The 17758-nt window shown below is 39.3% G+C and overlaps 1 protein-coding gene across 1 annotated transcript; it reads left to right on the top strand.

Moving 5' to 3' along the window:
* Positions 1-5190: 5190 nt before the first annotated feature.
* On the top strand, positions 5191-17279 carry pmela (premelanosome protein a). Its single transcript, XM_020936969.2, has 15 exons — positions 5191-5251; positions 6702-6797; positions 6917-7063; positions 7292-7417; positions 8865-9026; positions 9720-10001; positions 12938-13054; positions 13504-13860; positions 14200-14307; positions 14417-14827; positions 15472-15582; positions 15669-15771; positions 15929-16134; positions 16550-16640; positions 17063-17279. The coding sequence occupies exons 1-15, from the start codon at positions 5191-5193 to the stop codon at positions 17202-17204; spliced, it is 2520 nt and encodes an 839-aa protein (XP_020792628.2). The 3' UTR covers positions 17205-17279.
* Positions 17280-17758: the final 479 nt, after the last annotated feature.

Genomic DNA, 17758 nt, shown 5'->3' with positions numbered 1-17758 from the left:
ATCTCTGAGGAGATGGTTAATGGCTTGAGCCATCATCGTTCCACTGTAGCCTTTAGGACCTGGGAATGCATGTGAACCAGCAGCAAGACACTCACCCTAAAGAAAATACAAAAAAAGAATGTATCATTACTCTTTTTGACTAAAGGTCAATAGCATGTTAAGACACTGTATTGGGTAAGACATCATACTTATTTTTACAGAATACTACCAACCTTTTGATTCAAATAATTTTAATAATTCTCCACTTGGTACAATGTTCAATAAATGTGAATACAGCGAATGATTGCAGACAAATCAGATGTTTCGTCCTGTTACTTTTAACTTAAGGTACCTGAGGAGTAGTTTCCCCGAATACTTTTACTCTTAGCTACTTAACACATTTTTTGGACATCTACTTTTTTCTTAGACTTGAGAAATATTCTTTTTGATGTAACGTTACCCTTAATTTTGTACAATTTGTGGCTATTTTACCCAATTTTCATGGACATCAGTGACAGCAACATTGACTATCATCGGTAAGATAGTTAGCTTACTACTACTACTACTACTACTAGCATTAGACCAAATATATTTCGTATTTTTATGAATTAAATTAACTGCAAAGTGTCCTAAAAAGGTAAAGTAATCTGACCCGGTGTAGCGTTTTCAAACTACCCCCTTCAAAAATTACCCCCCGGTAATTTGAAACCAGTTTCAAATTACCGGGGGTTAGGGTTAGGGTTAGGAGTTGGGGTTAGGGGTTGGGGTTAGGGTTAAGGGGGGTAGCTTAAAACTGTTTTCAAATTACTGGGGGGTAATTTGAAACCAGCTTCAAGCTACCCCCCGGTAGTTTGAAACCGGGGGTAGTTTGAATCCTTTACACCGGGGCATGTGAAAGCTTGGGTGGTTGGACATGAGGCTCGTTGACTTCAGGTTCTGCTGAAAAACAAAGGCTATTAGCTCTTAGTTTAGCTTAGGACAGTGAAACTGGCTTCTACAAAATGTTACAAAAGCCCAACACTGCTGTAGTGTAATATTCAAAATAAACACTTTCTTAGTGACTGACATCAACACTATGAATCAGCAACTACTTATTTTACTCTACAGCATCATCATAGTTGAAATAACTCTTGACTGTGTTGAAACATATCTGGATTTTCTTTACTTTACTCACAACAACACCAACACCGTGAATATAACACTTTTGAATTTGCTGTGTACAACTTGGAATAGGCTGATGATGAGGGACCACGGATGTCTTTATTGTACTTAAACATAAATCGTATGTTTGAATCAAACATTTACTGACATTTTCATGAATTTAACTGCTCTGATCAAGGTCCCTTAAAGGTGTATTGTGTAACTTTTTGGTTGGGGATCCGTTCTTGTTTCTATGGAGATATCGTTGCTCTGCCTGGAATGTTCCACAGTATGACAACAACAGCTCTAACTAAAATTTTTTCAATTACAGGTGGTTTTATAGCTGTGACTGAGATTGCCTCTCCACAGATCTGACCTGTAACTTGTCTGGTTTGATCTCCATGAAGGTAGAAAGGTTTAATGCCATACTGTGAAACATTCCAGATAAAGCAATAACATCTCCATGAAGAAAAGCATTTGATGGACCCTCCACCAGAATGATTTTTTTAATGATTTTAATTTATTTTTTGTTAAAAAAAATAAATAAATTTAAATGTCAAAATGATAACTTATTGTAATAGCCTGGTGGCAACCTTAGCGGTTTCAGAGGAACAAGTTGAGTCGATTTATAATGCAGATCCCAGTGCATTTATTCCAGACAAAAGACAGAAAATTATTTACAAAAGTACAAAAAAAAAAAGGTTAAAAACAGGCATGGCAGTTGCCTGCGCTCACACAGCACCTCTCCCTGAACAAGGTGAGGCTAGCTTCTTTTAAAGGCCCTGTCCTAATTGGGTGAGCCCACTTTAACGACTAAGTAAGCTTCAATACCTTTTACATTTAATATTTAAAAGCTAACTATCAAAACAGTGCCCAAAAATATTCAATTACATTAACTACAAAAATATATATATCTTTATTTAAATTAGCAGTGTTTAATGATCTAAAATACTAAATAGAAACACCTGAGGCAGACCACACCAGAGGTTTACAATTAATTTAACACAATTACTTAGAGTTAAATGCACATCTTCCTTTTACTTATTTCCTTTTCTTTTACAGGTAACTTCAATCTGCACTCAATTATTCAATAAACATTTCTAAAACTTTGTTTCTGTTTCTCATTATCTTACCCTTTAATTAGCCCTATAGTCCCATGTAATGGACTGGCTACATTACACTTATATTTCATCACTTTACCTCCTCATTACACCACTAATATTTGTCAGTGTCCGTGGAGATCACTTAATGTTGCAAAGTCAATTAAGTGATTTACTAAACTTAAAATCATATTTCAAAAACTAAAATGAAATAAAATAGGAAAAGGAAATCATGACGTAAAAGTAAATCTAACTGTATTTCATTTTTTTCATTCAACACAGGAGCATTTTTGTGGCGTCCGCCTTGAATTCCTGGATCAGCCTGAGGAGAGAGTGTCTGTCGTCTTGTGATGCTGCTGCCCACTCAGACGTCAGAGCCACATGACCCTCAGCACCGGAGCTCACGCCACTGTGAAAGAGAAACACAAACTTTTATACAAATGAATCTTCTAACTTTTGTGGTTGGAGGCTCTGCTACTTGCCTGTCTTCATAATTAATGTTTTATTACTTTACCTGAATGTTCCACGTCATTCAGCTCTTCTTTTTCCATGGAGACGAGAAAGCCACCAGGCCAAATTATGGGTCAGATCAGTTTTCAGTGTATTTTTGAGCAATAAAAACACAGGTAATTTAATAAGTATTTGGTATGTTTAATGCCATAGCGTGAAACATTCCTGGTAACCCTAACCCAAGCACAGGAATAACATGCAGCAGTGTAACCTTAACCAGAAAAGTTGCGTAGTGCAGCGTTAAGGAAAATGAACATTTCACCTGGGACAACCAAGTCAGAGAACCATACGAGACACAAGATTGGATTAACTAGAACAAGACACCATTTAACATACAATTTACAATGAATAAATGAATAAAGCTAAAAAGTCACATCCAAGCAAATTATAAACCCAAAAATATTAAATGAAGGACAAATGATCCTGTAAGCTTACCTTAAATAAATCAAGAGGCAGCTGCACTTTTCTGTCATTTTGAAATCAGTTTATATATATATATATATATATATATATATATATATATATATATATATATATATATATATATATATATATATATATATATAGCTCACCTTTCTCACCCATTAATTTTCACTGGGGGTGTGATGCTAACTGGAGGCACTGCTCTGTCTGAAGTACTGTTACATTAATTAGAACTTTATTTGAAAACAATCTGGACAGGATGAGCTGATTATTTGGAATTACAACAGGTGAGATGATCTTTTCACAAGATAGCTAGTATTATTTTTTTCCCTTTTTTTGAAAATGGAAACATCTAAACATAACCATGAACACTCCTCAACATGTGTTTAAATCCATTTTATGTCTTTTCTTTTCAGACAAAACCTTTTTGACAGTAAAAATAACAATATTGGAGTGCTGCACTGGATCAAAACTTTCGCCTACAGGTGCTCATCAGACCAGAGGGCATGAATTCTTGTTGAGAAGAAAAAAGGATGGCAGTTGTGTATTTATTAATTGTCACGCCAACGCGGTTCGCCCTGATGAAGACTAAGTAGTCAAAACGCATTGCTGTGACAATTAATAAACACACTTTTTTGACAGTGTTTGCTAATAGGTTACTTTATTCGTACCCGTAGGTAAATTTGTTTTGCAGATTTAAGAGGCTGGTCCCACATTTCACATTTCATTCATCCACATTATGTGCAATAAACACGTATAAAAACACAATTACAAAATAAAGTGTTACAGAGCTCCAGTGCAGAGTAGGTTTGTTCCATAAACAATTACTTAAATTCATCCATCAAGCTTGACTGAAAACATGATAAATATTAAACATATATAAAAACACACCAAGACAGGTACTAAAATTGATAGATAAATAGATCTTTGTGTGCTTTGTGTCTTCAAGATAACTGCTGAACATTCCACCATAGATATACATATAGAACACCCCCAGAGTGATGTCACAGCAAAGTGTCAATAGGGCATTTAACTGTAGGATAGAATACAGGGCATAAACAGTAAATGAAGTGATGATGACTCCCGCACTACTAGTATTATTGCAGTCTATTATACTGTATATATTGTAGCAACAGAACAGTTACAGTCCAGTGAAAAAATGCATTTTGTTCTTGTCCCATTCCATAACTACGCTTCATTGCACACAACTGTACGCCCCAATTCAACAACATTCGGCAACAAATATTGGTTATACTTCTGTAAATACAAAACATATTTTAAATTTAGACTAAGACTTAGACAAACTTTATTGATCCACAAGAAAAATTATTTGGACACAGTAGCTCACACATCACAATATAACATAATAACAAAGGGTAAAAATATAAATGTTAATAATACATTTTAAATAAGTAGAAAAAGATAGAAAGAGATAGGTGTCAAATTAGGTAAAATTGTATAAATGTAAATGTACAAGTCAAAATAAAATAAAAAAGAAGTAATAAAATATATAACCTCAGCTTTATACAAGAGGTCATAGGGAGACAGTGCAATAATGATATGACTGACAGAACACAGGGTTAGGACATAGATAAATTTAGTATTATTTTCATCAGTACATACTATACAGAAAGTAGTTTGTATGTTTGAACTATACTTTTGGATGCACTTAAGAGTTAGATGAACTAAACAGGCTGGAATACACATGTATTCATACATGTTCTATGCAAGGATACAGCATTATAAAATGTAAATAAATAAAACAAATGTGCATACTGTACGACCTAACAAAAGTTCACAGTGATAAAACGAAGCACAATGATAGCCCATAATACTAACACCACTGTTCTGTGTGTCTGTAACAGGTCCAGGGGGCGTCTCCACACTCCCTCATGATGTCACGCTTAAGAGGAGTTTGTTTGAGGCTGGGGTCCTTAAAGAGTGGGACCGGCCCTAGTCCCGGTTTAGTCCTGGTTTGGTTCTTGTTTGGTCCACACTGAAGCTAAAGATCTGGGCTCAAAAAATCCTTTAAAAAATGATGACTAGGATACTACTACTACAACTGCTGGTGCTTGTGGCTGCTACTGCTTCCCATGCAAGTGAGTAAAAACTGTGAAAAATGTATTTGTTCCGGGTAATTTTGTGTTCAGACATTAAGAGTGTGACAGGACTAGCCAGATAAATCTATGCGAAAGTGTTTGAATGTAAATTACTGTAGCCAATTGTAATTACAATATTCTGTAATCAATTAGATGATTTAAATGCTGATTTCATGGCTGTTATACGCTAATAAGACACTAAAACTATATATTTGAGTTATTATATGGAGTTTTTATAGGGAGTGTTATTTTTTGCCTGTATCCTTCAACCTTTTTAGAGCTTAGTTTTACACTTAGACTTGCTTTTCTTCAATGCTGCTTGGAAATTTTGGAATGCTTGTGGACCCATCTCCAGATCAAGGCCCATTTAGCTGGAGAATTTTACCTGTTGTGCATGTTTTGCGTGTTGATGGAGAAATGGGCAGGCTGGGATTCGAACCCAGAACCTTCTTGCTGTGAGGTTAGAGTGCTCTTCAGGTCTTCAGCTACCACATCATCGGTTAGAGCTGGTCACATACCTGGCCCTCTGGCTCTTTGGGCAGTGCCTGGTCTCCCTCTGATCTCTGTTGGATTACTGAGGTCTCAGCTGACGATCACATGAAGAGGATTGTGGGGGATTGTGGGTCGTGTGACTGAACAACTCAGACACACCTCACTCAAATATGCACTACTACAGAATGATACAACTGATCAAATACAAATACTTTCCTCCTAATTATTAACTTCTTATATATTATTTTGTGATCAAACGTGATTCCTTAAAAGTAATTATTCTCTCTATTGGATTGCTTGCACACTTTTTGTTTATCTGCACTTCTGAAAAAAAAGGTGCACTATATAACTTTTCCAGTGCTTGCCTCTATGCAGATTTTTTTCTTTGCCTGAAATGTTCCAGAATAGGGCATTAAACCTGACTGTCTTGCATTTATTCATTTACAGGAGTTGTGTATTACTGGTTGCAGAGCAGTATGCACCTTTACTTTTATCTTTCGAATATTTGGCCGAGGAATCAAAATCGCATTTTTGCCCAGGAACTCAAAGGTCAGCAGTTCAATCCCTGCTTTGACCGCTGCATTGTGTCCTTGAGCAAAACACACCAACCTTCATTCATAAAACTGTGTGCCTGATGCTGGTCATTTAATACTGTTGTTTGAATTGAATTTGAATTGCTCCATATAATAAGCAAAAAATAACCAACTGAAATTGTTAATCAATAGAGATTTTTTTTTGACATAACAACCAGTCTCATGATTCAGTGCACCACCAAGTACCAAGTGTGTGAATAATGTCAAGTATTATGAAGGGCTTTAAGTGTCTAAATCTTACCATATGAATGATTGACTAAATAAAAGAGTGAATTCTTCTGCTTCTTTCTTGCTTAAAGTTCTTCCTCCACAAACTCCAGTGTATCTGAAGTGTGTCTGTGTGTTTCCCTGTGTGTGTTTCACAGGGCAAAGGTCTCAGTTCACGAGGTTTCGCTCATGGAACACTCGCATGTACCCAGCCTGGAGAGAGGGAGATCCCAGGTTCAGGAACTGCTGGAGGGGTGAGTTAGAATGTTTATACCATATACTACTTCTACTGCAACTACTATTACAACTACTACTTGACCTTAACTCTCCATTTGATCATATGTTGAATATACCCTACTTCTTCTGTTTTCAGGTGGCAATGTGACATTTGAGCTGAAGAACGATGCTCCGACTCTGAGTGGAGCCAAAGCCACTTTCACCATCAACTTAAACTTCCCCTCAAATCAAACTGTGCTGTCTGATGGCACTGTGGTGTGGGCCCAGAACTGCACTGTGGATGGTAAGAAATACTAATACAGCAGGGCAGCTGTGGCTACAGTATTTTACCACCCCCGATCATGAAGTGAATGAACAATGAATACAGTGTAACGCTTTGAGAGACAAGCCTGTAAAGCACATTAGAAGTGCATCATTATTAGTAGTAATACTACTTCTGCTGCCACTACTACTATTACTACAATGATTACTGCTGCTGTTTAATGACTGTCACCTTGCTTGTGCGCTCCAGGGCAGCAGTACCAGGCGGGTCAGCCCGTGTACCCGGACGCTCAGGGCACAGCCATGTTTCCCGATGGGACCCCAATCAGAACCCAGAGACGGCCACAGAGATACATCTATGTGTGGAAGACCTGGGGTGAGAGCACAGATACAACATGAGGAGGTTTAACACAACACATTTTAGTGTACTGTTTGTGTTTTATTTATTGCTGGGCTTCATTTGACACAACATTACAACATTATTTAAAAGTACAGTATGTAACTTTTTGAAGATGGCTCATCACCACATAATTTCATGGAGGCAGAAAGTTAAAATCATACTTTATAACACTGCATGGAGATGAATACAGTTTTTTTGCCATACTGTCGAATATTATAGTCAAAGGAAGGAGGATGAGGCCCTCTTACAGGCCATGTAAGTGTCAGATTTGTGGAGCACCAACCAAGAAAAAAACACAACTTCTAATTCTAGCAGTTATTTTTTGGCTTAAAAGTTACATACAGTACTGATGCTTTAATACAGTTGGGGAAGCTAAAAATAATATTGTTGAAATGCAGTTTTTGTTTTAATACAGTGAGTTCTAGAGTCTAGTCAATAATAAAAGTATCAGGTTCAACATTTGTGCTTTTAACTTCTGAATATTTTATGGTAGTACAATACGGAAATCTGTGGCATTATCCAACTGAGAATATGGCATCACCACATTCAAGACTCTGAAAACCACCAATAATTCTACTTATCAGCTCAGACTGGTTCAAACTACTTAGTTACTACACTTAATTCTATCAGAGAATGGATTGTCCTTTAGCTAAGACTTAGCTCAGTTATAATACAGGCTTAACATCATTGAAAGAGGGATAAGATTTGTGTGAGACAGTTGGGCACTTGTTGGTCATTTGACAGTCCTATCACATTTGTCTCATAATTAAACCTCAATTTAAATATGTTTATCATATTTCTATATTGACATGAATATTGCTTTTGTGATAGTACAACAAAAATATTTTTTGCCTTATTACCCACCTGTGACTACAATAAAGTATTTGAAGATCATTTATTGTTTGAAATGGTTAAATTAATAAATTATTGCTAAATACATATTAAATCTCTTGGACAGTATTGATATGTTGCAGTGGCATCACACTGGGAGTGTTCTCCATGTATGTCTATTAGCAGAATGTTCTGCAGTTACCATGGTTGCCCAATGCACACACTGCAGACAGTGACAAAAAATACAGAATTGATTTAAACAACACACTTTCAGGAGCCTGTGATCAGTACATGTGTTCATGTTCATGTCACGCTTAAGTTTTTGATTTTCAAAAAAAAAAAAAGGTGAGTGACTGTTGGCTAATGTCTTATTTTGAGGGGCTTGTTGAACAGCACAAATCAGCTCATCTGTTGTCGATCAACCCTTTATGGTCTGATTGTGTTAAAATAAAGATCACATTAAATTTCACTAGACTAATTTGAGCAACAGAGCTTCAGACAGAGCAGTTCCTATGGTTAGCATCACACCCCTAAAGAATGTTGATGGCATCAGCATCAAAGTAACAATATTAACTGAGCTGTGTTGTTTTAGGTCGTTTCTGGCAGGTTGCGGATGGTCCCTCCTCGTCCCTCTCTATCGGGACAGAGAACATTCCCATGGGCTCCTACAACATGGAGCTGGTGATCTACCACCAAAGAGGAAAGGACAACTTCATACCCCTGGGATATGCCTCCTCCATGTTCACCATCACCGGTAAATCTTAGGAGACACCTGGTTTACTTTAGGTCTCAATTTAATCCTGGTTCAGTCCTGCAGTACTGCTTTTGTGATGTGTTTCTGGTCTACTGTGGATGGCATCTATCAAAGGTCCTTCAGACTTAGTTTAGTCCTTGTTTAGTTCTGCTTTAGGTTTAGTTTAGTCCTTGTTTCATCCCTGTTTAGTTCTGGGTTAGACCTAGTTTAATCCTGGTTTAGTCCTGGTTTGGCACAACTCTTGTGGTTTCTGGTCTGCAGTGGCAGAGGTGTTGTAGACCTGGTTTAGTCCTGGTTTAGGCCTAGTTCAGACATGGTTTAAACTTGTTTTTCAAATTGTGGTATATAGGGTTATCTTTAGTTGAATTTGTTTAACTTAGAGACAATTCTATTAAGGTTTCTACCCTCCTTTGGGTTAATTGTTATTTAAAACCACCTCAGTTTTAGTTCAGTTTAGTGTCAGTTTATTTCAGTCACTCACAATATAACATCTTAAGTCATGTTTTAGACTGCATTTAGTTCTAAATTAGGTATGATAAAGTCTGGGTTTAGACCTGGTGGAACTTTGGAAAAGTCGGTGGTGGAAAAGTTAAATATTATCATAGGTCATACTCAATCAGAAAAGTAGTGATATTAACTTTTTCACATATCCTAATCTGAAATCCACCAATCCTCCACCCTCTTCCCTTTCAGACCAGGTCCCCTTCACCATCTCCATGAGCCAAGTGAACGACCTGAACGTAGAGGACCAGAGCTTCATCCAGAACCGTGCGGTGGCCTTCAGCGTGAACCTGCACGACCCGAGCCAGTACCTGAGCGCCGCAGACCTCAGCTTCACCTGGGACTTTGGAGACAACACCGGGACTCTGATCTCCAGGGACCGCACTGTCACTCACACCTATCAGACTGTGGGCTCCTTTAGACCACAAGTCATTCTCATGGCCAGCATCCCCACCTGCGGAAATCCTACTGCAGGTAAAGAGTAAAACAGGATGAAATGATGATTTAGTTTGAAGAGCCCATATTACGCTTCTGATCTAAGTTACAATGTAGTTTCCTCATCACAAACACACCTGGAGTTGTGTTTTATTTCATTCACACATGTTTAACACATAAACCCTGCACATTTAGGCTGAGTTCTTCTCTCAAACAGAATGTGATGTCATGTGCAGTGTTGGGGAGTAACGGATTACATGTACCGCCGTTACATAATCAGAGTACAAATTATGAGTAACTGTATTCCGTTACAGTTACTGTTTCAATGAGTGGTAATTGGATTACAGTTACTTTGCTGAAATAAGTGGATTACAAGGCGGTATTTTCCTGTTTTCACATTTTGTGCTACATCCCATTTATTTATTTTTTTATTTCGGTAATTCCACTCATTGCCGGAAACCCAAACAGAACGCGCAATAAATAGCGATGTAAACGTCATGTTAAAGTTGGCGGTGTCAGTCACACAGTGGAAGCAGCAGTGCATTGGTAAAAACGCATTTGTGTCTTGGAAATTCTTCTCCCGATGTGAGATATTTATAAAAAAAACAAATATAAAATCGCCTACAACTTAAATGTGAAACTGGAGCTACTGGCACTAGTGAAAACAACCTGCATAGACTCATAATATCTGCACTACTGTCCTATAATGACCTGCGACATGAGTGGACGTGCACACAAACACACACAAACACACACACACAAACACACACCTTCATCATCGTCATCAACCTGACAACCCGCGGACCACGTCTCCTTCCGTAGTTACAGCGCGGACACCGCCGTCTCGTGCGCCGCGTGTGGACCGTGTTTTCTCGCGTAAACCGCGCTTCCTCCTGTGCGCCTCTAAACCAGAACTAACACCAGGACTAAACCAGGACTAATACAGGACTAAACCAGGACTAACCCAGGACTGAACCAGGTTTAAACTAGGACTAAACCACGACTAAACCAGAACTAAAGACCTGGTCTAGACCTGGTCTAAACCAGGTCTAAAATCAAGAGTAAACCAGGTCTAAAAATCAGGACTAAACCAGGACTAAACCAGGACTAAACCAGGTCTAAACAACATGACACCTAACAGTAGGTTGACATAATTTAAGGTGATCTCATATAAAAAATAATTTCTCTATCAATAATATTTTTTAATATTAAGGAAAGGCTGATCTTGTTACTGTCTTTTAACAGACAAAACCTCTTATATTAAGATGTCGTGGTCTTTGTTTCTCTACAGCAAACAGTTGCTTATTCATGGAGACTTGGGCTCAGACAATTTGAAGACAACAAACAAGAATTTTCAGGATGTGGTTGCTACATTCATGTCGTTTAAAAAAACATGACAATATCAAGTAATCCAAAGTAATCAGATTACGTTACTCACTTTAAGTAATTTAATGGATTACGTAACAAACTACATTTTGGGGTGTGTAATCTGTAATCTGTAGGGGAATACATTTTAAAAGTAACCTTCCCAACACTGGTCATGTGGCACCACAAAAAATTACTGTACTGTGTTATTAAACTCCACACACCTTCACTAGAGTCATAATTTCAACCCTGGAATTGCCAATCTCTAATGAACTAAAGGTAAAAGGAGGCTGTTAACTTGAAAACTGCCTCTACATGACATCACAAGTTAAAACTGAGCATTCTGAGCTTTGGAGGTGTAGACAGACTAAGGTAAGGGTTACTCAAATGTGTGTGAATGAAACACAACTCCAGGTATGTTTTTGAGAAGGTAACAAGTAACTTGAAGCAAACGACTTGAAGCTCACAATAGTGGTCACCACTCTTTTTATCCTCTTGAGCAGCCACAAATGGACCATGCAAGTCCTTGATTGGCTAATTCTTGATCCCAGGCAACCACAGGAAAGCATTTAACTAATCTGTTTTTCATTTATTCAAATCACAAGTGTTGTAATTATGTCATAAGTGCTCACTCATACCTTGAAACATCAGGTGACATCACCTGCCAAATTAGACCTGATCTAAAACCTGATCTTGGGATCTTTTTTTGTGCATGAGCTTGAAAGGGTATCGGTCCAGTGTCTGCAATGATGTTGTATCGGACTGTAGATTTTCCAGTAAGGCTACGATCCTACCCTCACCTATGGTCTTTGGGTAATGATTGAAAGAACATGATCATAGATACAAGTGGTTGAAATGAGTTTCCTCTGCAAACTGGCTGGGCACTCATTTAGAGACAGGCTGATGAGCTCAATCACATGGGAGGAGCTCGGAGTAGAGCCACTGCTGAAGAGGAGAGGTGGCTTGGGCATCTGTTTTGAATACCTCCAGGATGCCTCCCTGGGAAGGTGTTCCATGCACCCACACTCTGGAGGGACTATGTCTCTCACCTGGCCTGGGAACGCCTTGGGCTCCCACCGGAGAAGCTGGATAAAGTATCTGAGATGAGGGAAGTCTGGAAGTCCGTGCTTTGAATACTGCCCCAGCGACCTGGCCCCCGGATAAGTGGAAGAAAATGGATGGATAGACCTGACCTGCTGGTCTCGGTGAAATTAGATAAGTCAAATACCTTACTGTGGACAATCAAGGCATGGCAATAACATCTCCATGGAGAAGAGCAAGTGGCGTACCCTCCATAAGAAATGTTGTATAGAACATCTTGAATTACATTTGATTTTAGTGATGCATATACACTTTGGGTTTGTACATTTGGGTTCATACATCCAAGCATCCAAGTGCTTGAATTTGTCTCAGGGCTCTACAGCAAATGTACCCAATTGCAATACATATGTATGCTCATATGTGTTAAGATGTGCTTTTTTGAAGACAGAATTTTCTGTTGTTTGCCGAAGACATATTGTATTGCATAAATAAGTGCAGCCTTTACTTTGCTTTTGTTACACTTGTACACTTTTGTTACACACTGTAGGTTCTAAGTCTGTGTTTTGCAGTGGTTCCAGTGGAGTCATCTGCCTCTCCAGATGTGGTGGTGGTGAGTCCAGCTGCTGTCCCTGATGCTGAGGCTCCAGCTGTGGACACTGCAGTGGTTCCAGACACCGACACAACAGGTGAGGTACTGACTCCAGTCACCAATGAGAGTGATGGAACTAAGAGATGACACTGAATAGACCCAGTTTAGTCCTAGTGTACAGTTTATTTATTTATTTTGCACACAGATCATTTATAACAAAACAATGATACAATAGATACAATAGGTGCAAGGAGAGACAAAAACACAAAGGCCTTGAATGGAATACTCATATAGCTGTAAACAAACAAACAAAAAAAAGACACATATACACATTTATACATATATTCTGCATGGTTTTGTCGAACTTCTGGGAGTGTTCTGCATGTATGTCTATGGTGCAATGTACAGCCAACCATAATGACACAATGCACACATTAGCAAATGCTGACAAATTTTTTAAATTGTTAACACAACTGAGTAACTGTATCAATATTTTTTATAATTGTAGACAATACTCCAAAACCATTGTATTTGAAAAATTTACAGTAGAGACCGGAGATGATGCTACTGCAGATGCTGCCACTGATACTGCTGTCGAGGCCGCTGCTGATGCCGCTGCTGATGCTGCTGCTGCTGATGCTGCTGCAGATCCTGATGCTGCTGCAGATGCTACTGCAGATGCTGCTGCAGATGCTACTGCAGATGCTGCTGCAGATGCTGCTGCAGATGTTACAGCTGATGCTACAGCTGATGCCACTGCTGATGCTACAGCTGATGCTACAGCTGATGCCCCTGCTGATGCCACTGCTGATGCAACCATTGATGCTGCTGTCGATGCTACTGCTGATGCAACAGTTGAGGCTGCAGCAGCTGAGGCTGTTCCCGCCAACACTGAGGCTGCAGGTACCACCCTTTACAAGTCACCCAGAGTGAAATAATGATGCTGCATAGGAATCCTAGTAGTTCAGTTAACAACTGACAAAAATGTAAACTGTTCTCCTAGAGCAGTTACATTGCATCATTTTAGGTGCTTTGCCAACAGCTAGAAGTAAAAAATAAATGAGCTTTTAGCACCGCTAGCAGCAACTAAAAGATGATTCCGAATGATAGTAGATATAGGTTTGAAATGATCAGAATGACTCCAGTGTAAATGTACATATTACATCTGATTGTACATATGAACTCTCTTTTATGACTTTCCATGTTATAAACATTCATACAGACTGATTTCTCTCTCAAAAGCTGATGCTGCCACAGAGGAGGCTGCTGCTGTTGAAGCTGTGGTCACTGAAGACGCTGCTGCTGTAGAGGAGACTGTTGACACAGCTGTAGATACTGAGGCCACAGAGGGTGAAGATCTAAATTATTACATGAGGAAAAGTTTAAATAAGTAGTAGTATTATTAGTGTGTCCTATTTGTAGTGGAAGAGACATTTTTAACACTGTCTGGTGTTTGTAGGTGAAGTTGCCACTGTTGAGGAGGCTGCCCCTGAAGCTGCTGTAGAAGATGCCACTCCAGCCGTCGCCGCAGAGGTTGTACCTGTTGCAGAGGCTGCACCTGTCACAGAGGTTGCACCTGTTGCAGAGGCTGCACCTGTTGAGGCCGAACCTGCCACAGAGGCTGAAGCTGCTGAGGAGACAGTCGTGGCTGAAGAGGCTGTTGTTGAGGAGATGGAGGCGGCTGCAGATAACACAGTAGTTGCTGCTGCCACAGTCGCTCCAGAAACAGCTGTAGAGGCAGCTCCAGAGGCAGCTGTAGAGGGAGAAGGGGAGGTGGTGGCAGAGGCAGCTCCAGAGGGAGAGGTGGTCACGGAGGGGGAGCCTGAGGTGGAGACTGAAAATGTGGTGGCAGCGACCGCAGCTGCTGCAGGTGAGTACTAGGAGTGTTGAATATCTTGTGGTATCACAATACTTCAAGTCACTGTAAAAAACTTTATGTGGATATTGACATTGATATGATTATGGTTATATTCTATGATGCATATTGAGGAGGCTGCAGTGCTCCATTGCTTGTTGAAATGTTTAAAGAATTCTGCTGAATCAGTAGAGGGTAATAATGTACATCTAAGGACTTGTTAACTAAATATCAAAGGGAGTGGTTTATACCTTTAAGAAACAAGACTCTTCATTTAAATGTATGTAAATAGTGATGTGGCCATTGTTACTGAGTGAGGTGTGAGTATAATGCACCAAATGAAGTTACTTAAAGTACATTCACATTTGTCCTGTTGGTTCCTGGTTTGAGCCCAGTTTAGTCCAAATGTAGACTTGGTTTGGTTATGCTCTAGTCCTGGTTTTGTCCTGATCTAGGATTAGTTCTGGATCTGGTTACCGTTTAGTTATAATTTTGATGGGGTTTAAGTGGAAGTGGGAACTCACCCTTGGTTTAAAGTGTCTCTGAAAATACCATGTAAAACATGCATTTTTTAATTACAGTGGTTAGTGCACAATTCTGTCATAATATCACAAGTGAGTTTAAAAATACCTGTAATGCTACTTCAATTTTTCCTGCAGAAGCAGAGGCAGAGCTCCCCCTGGTGATTGCAAAACGTCAGGCCCCTGAGCTGACCGCAGACTGCACTGTTTACCGCTACGGTTCCCTCGCCACCTCCGTCCAAGTCGTCCGTGAGTCTGAGTCTGGAGCTGACTTCATTTATGAGCACTTTAAAAAAGGATGTGTATTGATTTAAGTCTCTGTCTTGTTTCTGCAGAGGGCATTGAGAGCGTGGAGATCGTGCAGGTGTCCAATGTTGTGTCTTTGGCCACAGAGCTGGAGCAGAATGCTGTGGATGTTACTGTTTCATGTCAGGGAAGGTGTGTAGTGCACCTTTTTATTGACTTATTTTCCTTAATATGAACATATAAGATACAGTATTATGTGTTTCACTAGTGTAATGAGATATCATGACCCTTTTGGCAAACCCTACTCGAATCAGATCAACTAAATCTATTTCTTCTGTCCCTGTTGCAGTCTTCCCAGTGAGGTGTGCACTGTGGTGTCAGATGCTGACTGTATAACTCCAGTACAGACACTGTGCTCCGTTGCCATGCCGACTCCAGACTGTCAGCTCATCCTCAGGCAGTTCTTCAACGACACTGGAGTCTTCTGTCTCAACGTGTCCCTCACCAACGATGTGAGCTTAGCCGTCACCAGTGCCCGCGTCAACGTCAATATGGGTATGCATAATGAGTATACAGGCTACATCAATAAAGTAAAGCAACAGACTAGAGAGAAAATATACAGGCATTTCAAACAGCATCATCGATTTATTTTCATGTTTATCAAAACAATGTATTTGAACATGTATTAATAATGAAAAAATACACAAATTAGACAAATTTGGTACCACTTGGTGATACTGGAGAGACTACCATGATTTTGTGTTGAGAATGGATGTTTTGTATGTAAAATATATTCATACATACATTGTTTAATTTGCATTATGCCTCAAAACAAAATTGAATTGTGCCAAATGGGCAAAAGTCTTTAAGTATGTAATAACATGATTACATTTCAGCAGTAACATTCATGATTGTGAACACCGTCTCTCCATGTGTCATTATTTGAACTCATCTGTCCATTGTCCTGCAGCGAGCACAGGGTCTCCGGCCGGTACTGCAGCCACAGTCCTGGGGGTGATGGTCCTGGCTTGTGTGGTCTGCTGTGTTGGGCTCATGTACAGGTAACACTTTTCTGCTATATGGTGATACTGTGGGATATAAGGTCTAAAAACAACACAAAGAGCAACTACAATTAGCAATGCACCTAATGCAGCCTTACAAAATGGGTCCAATTCAACCTGCAAGAACAGCTCTGTATGAATAAAAATATTATGAGACTTCGGAGCCAACATCAGACAGTAAATAGTGTCATTACATCCATTTAAAAGCCCAACCAGGATATGGACTAGTCTGGATAAGTCGATATCATAGAATCAATTATTATTCTTTTTTTGGACCAAAGCCATTATCCAATACCAATATCAATGCATCCCTAACTCTAATATTACCACTTAAGAGGCCTTGTCTGGAAAATACATAAGAGATGTACATCAAAAGTCATATTATTCTGTAACTATGGTTGACATTATTGCTCTGTCCCCAGGCGTCTGAAGCAGTATCAGCCCCTGGTGGAGGAATCTGGCTCTGGTTCAGTCCGGACCTCAGTGCCTCTGCTACTGTGGAACCTCCTGAGTCGCCAGAGTCCAGGAGAGAGCCGGCCACTGCTCCATGGACGCATCGTTTAAACTACACCAACACTGTACGCAAATCTGTATCAAAACTACTTACTCTGTACGTTGGGGCAGGCAAAATGCAAAAAAGTATAGCACAGTTTTCTTTATGCTTGGATCACAACTTCAGTTTTGTCACAATTCATGTTCACTGCAGCTTTATATTGCCTTTAAGAGGTAATAAATGCGATCTGCTATCTGCTATACTACTCTGTAATAGGTTAAATCCACTTGTCACTCACTCAGAGCATGACATAAGGTGACCAATAGGAGGAGAGTGTGGAGAAATGTGTGTGTTTTTGAGCATAGGAATGGACTAAATAGAAGCACACTGAAACATTATGTACCAACCAAAATTTGACATTCTGTAATTGAATTTTATATAGTCTTATTGCCCAACTCTAAACTCTTGCATCAAAACACTGAGCCAAGTTAAATCTCCCATATTATGATTTATTTGGGCTTTCTACACGCCTTTACATCGCTCATTCACATTTATAATAACCTTGAGAACGCTTAGATCAAGTGTCTGTCTGGCGCCCTCTGCAGGTAACAGTGGGGAATGTATA

The sequence above is a fragment of the Boleophthalmus pectinirostris genome, unplaced genomic scaffold, assembly GCF_026225935.1.
Source record: "Boleophthalmus pectinirostris isolate CB_2022bp ecotype Guang Dong unplaced genomic scaffold, ASM2622593v1 HiC_scaffold_3, whole genome shotgun sequence".
Lineage (NCBI taxonomy): Eukaryota > Metazoa > Chordata > Actinopteri > Gobiiformes > Gobiidae > Boleophthalmus > Boleophthalmus pectinirostris.
Note: the sequence above shows the minus strand (reverse complement) of the source record. Positions and strands in the feature narration are given on the sequence as shown.